This window comes from Olea europaea, chromosome 15, assembly GCF_002742605.1.
Source record: "Olea europaea var. sylvestris chromosome 15, O_europaea_v1, whole genome shotgun sequence".
Taxonomy (NCBI): Eukaryota; Viridiplantae; Streptophyta; class Magnoliopsida; order Lamiales; family Oleaceae; genus Olea; species Olea europaea.
The window spans coordinates 15056841-15061626 of NC_036251.1; the positions used below are offsets into that span (position 1 = coordinate 15056841).

Below are 4786 nucleotides of genomic sequence, written 5' to 3' on the forward strand. Positions count from 1 at the left end.
CCAACATTTTGTTTTTCCACACATATATATTGGCATCTCTCTCCATTTCACCATAGGCCTCCCATTCCATTCTATCCTTCACTAAAAACCTCACACTACCATTCTTTATATCCGAGTTACTATTCTGCAAGATTCTAATAATGGAACTGCACAAAGAAAACACAATTCCATTTCCACAATACTATGATGCTCAAGAAGAAGAACGAGAACGAGAAGAAGACAATCTTTCTTTCAGTAACCTTGTAATAGCTCAAAATAACTCTGAATCTATTGAGGAGAGCCCAAGAAATTCTTCGGCTCAAATTGATCAACTTTTCGAGTTTTTCACAGGCCTAACCTCCCAACCCTACTCCAACTCTGATATCATTTCCCATGGTAAACACGTATATGAACCAGAAGCAGATGAGGAACTCAACGAGTACCAAAAGAGAGATTATTTCGCCACGGTAAAGTCTCGTTCCTTTCGTAAACCTTCTATTCAAGATGATGATCGTCTAGGACAGAAAGACAATATTATGTCCAGGTTTTCGAGTTCTCCTAGTGACGTTTCTCAGTCGAAGTGCTCCTCCAGGGACTTGAATTATCATGTGCAGAGGGTGAATATCACTTCTCTGACCTCCATGTCAGCCAAGTCTAGGAGGAGAATGTTCATGTTTGGGCCGGTGAAGTTCAAGCCAGAAATGGAGCTAGGTGCCATCAAGCAGAGGCAAAGTCGACGAGTACCAGTGGTGATGTTTCCGGCGGAGGCAGTGGTGAGTGGATCAAGAGGAGGAAAGAGTGGTGGTGGGAGTCGTTGGGGGCTTGTGAGGGCGTTGAGAGGTAGATCCCACCTTACAAACGTGTTGGCTAGGTCATTTGGTTGCATTCCTGTGGCAGGTGTTGAAAAGTTTATTGGTGTGACCAATTGATAATTAATCTTTGAAGTTCTTGTTGAATAAGGATTGTTTTGTGTGTACATGGAATTTCACAATTTTTTTTACGTTCACTACTATTAATTTTATTCAAGATTTGGCATTTGTCAATAGTGGCTGCTGACTAATTCTTCAACCACTTAGTATTTCTTCCCAAACGAAGACTTGGAGGGTCCGTTCGTCCCAATTCACTATGGTCTAATCTACAAGGCCAAGATCAAGGGACCGACCCTCGTTGACACCTCTAATTTTCTTGGATAATTAAGTGTAATTTTTCAAACTAATAACTTGTCAAGTCATTTTTCCTTGGAGACAACCCTATATGATTGTTTGCTTATTTAGCCATTGTTTGAGCCCCATTTTTATAAAAAATAATTTTTGCAAAACTCATTTTTAATCACATTTTTCAATAAAATAATATTACACTCAAACTTAAAATTTTTTCTTATTTTTTAACCACACATTCTCCATCAATCTATTTCAAAATGCATTCTTTCTTCAAAATGGGGCTCAAACAAGGGCTTAGAATAAATCACCATCATCATGTATGAAAATTTTCTAAGATAAATTAACTTATCTTTAATGTTTTAAAAATCAGCCCTGGCATCGACTTGGAGAAGGACATCAAAATAACGAACTGGATGTCAAATTAAACTAATAATATGATTAACTATTAATACAAATTACTTTTAATTTCTTTTGCTTTACTATTATCTAACGCTAGATGCTATCTTGCAAAGATTGTTTATATTTAATCTACCACTCCCCTAACAACTACCAAACACTCCACTAACAACTTTCAAACCAAACCAATACGCGGAGGCTTCAAACTAATGAAGCCAAGCACCACCTCCACCACCTTCCTCCAAATAAAAAATGACAAAAAAAGGCCCCCAGGGGCACTTCTCCACTGGCAAAGGACAGGCTCTATCAAATCTGGCAGATCAAAGGTCGTGAGTTCGATTCATGGGGCTCTTGTAAGGCAAGGATTTATTCTTGGAAGGCAAGAGAAATCTTGGAAGGCAATGATTATTCTTGGAAGGCAAGGTGCAACTTGAATTGGCTTGCTTGTCACTTTGGCAGATCAAGTGGGGAGGACTCGGACCCTGACTAGTTGGAGGCACATCCCGCCATTAACTGGACTGTGTGAAGAGGGGCCGGATCACAGATCCAAGGATTAGTCAAGAATTGGACACCTTGTAAAAAAAAATGACAAAAAAAGAAGAGTGGTGGACACGTAGAAAAGGTGAGAAGCAGTAAGTGTTATGTTCTAAATCCAATCAATTTATATTATAAACACTTTTAATATATCTAATGTATTTATTTTTAGCAAGATCTATTATTTATTTAAATCACTATTCTAATTAATGATATTAAATAATAGAGTTCGTAAATTCAAGTTTCAGTAATTTGTTAATCACAAGGATTTGTGATTGTGAGATAAATTATGTATCATTGAAATCTTATATAATCCATGGTCAAAAGTAATAATGAGATATGGATATCGTTGTTACGATTAGACCATCACGTGTGATATTTCTTAATCGTGAAGTAAATAGTTTATCTCACAAACTAAAGTGTGATGACACTTAAATGAGCTCGTGGATGTTTTATAAAATAAAACATTGAAGGCCTACTGGGAGATTCAACATGGATAATTATTTGAGTGTCAGTGGGTAATCTCTAATGTTCGGTAATAGAATTGGTCCTTAACTTGAGGTTTGAGGGCAGTAATACTTTGGTGATGTTGGATGGTGCTTTGCCAAGAGTCGCCAATACGACATCGTTCGAACATGTTAAGAATCTTATGAAGGTTATGAATGACCAATAGATGATTCATCACTTTTAGATAGTAAGAAATTATGATCTCCATTTTATTCAATTAAGTCGATAATGATATTTTTGGCTAAGATGTACTCATAAGTCGAAAAGGAGCTTTCGACTTATATTGACTAAATAGTAGAATGAAAGATATGATCGATAATTGAGATTGACACACTTCCATATCTCGTAATTGATCGGATCATATTGACGAAGGGATTATAGTTTTATGGTAAACGAACAAGTTTGATTTTTTCATACAACGTGACATTTCTCGTCACATGTATTATCCTAACATATTATTAGATTCAATTTGGGGAGGACGAACGTGAATTGATGATAAATCAAAATGAGTATTTTAATTTATCAATTTTGATTAGATTAAAATAATAATTCACGTCGTTAGGCGTTGTGATTGGGAACTTAATGGGTCGTACACAAAAGGAGAACTAGAAGATTGTGTTTTTATCAATTAATTACTTTAACAAGTATTGGATAAATTAATTAATTGGGTTACTTATTTATAAGTTCGAATTAATTAATTGAATTAATTAATTAATGAACTATATTTAATTATATGGGTTAATTAAATATTAGACTGGGTAAAGAGATGAGCCAAGCTCGTTTGGGTTTTAACAATAAGCAGTTAGAGTTTAGAATTTGTAGAGAATTTCATTCTTGCTAGCACAAGAACAAAAAACCTTTGTTCTTTTACAATCTTGTTCTCTGTGTGGAATTCCATTGAAAGTTGGATAATTGGACAGCTATGAATGACAGATCAAGGTTGTTGGTTGGAGTGAGCATTTTAACTGGAACTGAATCTTCCGAACCGAAACCAGAGGTTCCTGTTCGATTCTTAAAAAAATAGGAATCGAAACCAAAAGCTGAGAATCGATTGGGTCTGGGTCGATTTTTGGTTCTTGAATTGGAACCATGGGTAGCCGGATGGAACCGATTTCGTTGTAATTTTTTTATTTTTAATAATTAATAGATTGCATAAAAAAATTACAAAATTTGATATCTATAAATTATAACTTAAAAACTAAATGGGCTCCTCAATTCAACCTAAAGACAATATTAAATCCAAATCTTTTGGCCCATTTTAGTTACAAAATACAAATATATAAATCTTCCCCAAAAGGAATTTGCCCACTGCCAAACGAAGTATAATCCCCTGTCGGCTGCCTCCTTTCCCAATTCCTTTTCGGCATTCTCTTCCATCAAACAATTGCTTGTCACCAGCACCAACACCACAGTTAACCAACTTGTAATGAAAATAAAAATCTGAATATGAAAATAAACATGTAATGAAGAGTAAATAGGCCAACTTGTCAGGGTCTATGTTGAACAGTTTTTGCCACTCTTTTTAATTACTTTAAGAGGAGTTGGCGAGTTATTCTATTTGTGTTTAATGGTTCATTGTACTCTACGTCTTCATTGTATCCATTTATCAAGAAATCTAAACAATTTTTCTTGCAGCCATGATCTTATAGTTCACCTTTTTTTCTTTTATTATCTGTATTATGATGAATTGGGATCAAAATGTTGGAGATTAATGATTTAATAAATAATCCCAATTATTGATTAAACTTGAAAGCTATTAATAAATCATCTTAGTACTTAATGGATTATTAATCAGTGATTTAATAATTACCTTTTTTTCTAGTATTTACGTATTATTTGATTTTTTTATAATCATATGATTGAAAGTCAAAGGATGTTGGTCTCAGCTTGATTTTCTGGATTCATTTGTCGTTGAAAATCAATTTCATCAATCAAAATTCTCAAGCTGTTGATTGATTTATGGATTCGTTCTAGTCTAAGTGTATCTAAGTTTATCTTCAAGTCTCTATCATGCAACAACTAGTACTATTACTTGTGGTGTGCCTTTACTATTGTTTCTATTCAATAGCAAAATTTGTGGTGTGCCTTTATTATTATTTTTCCTCTTCCAATTAAATTTGTTACGGGTTATGGCAAAATAATTTATTTTTTGTAGATGTATGATGAGACACTTGGAACTAAAAAGAGAACAAAGCCAAGGTTAGCAATTT

The 4786-nt window shown here is 34.3% G+C and overlaps 1 protein-coding gene across 1 annotated transcript; it reads left to right on the plus strand.

The window, feature by feature from the left end:
- The first annotated feature begins 38 nt into the window (after positions 1-38).
- LOC111410265 lies at positions 39-1005 on the plus strand. The gene has a single exon (XM_023040538.1). It carries the CDS (start codon positions 141-143, stop codon positions 906-908), a length of 768 nt encoding a protein of 255 aa, XP_022896306.1. The 5' UTR covers positions 39-140; the 3' UTR covers positions 909-1005.
- Positions 1006-4786: the final 3781 nt, after the last annotated feature.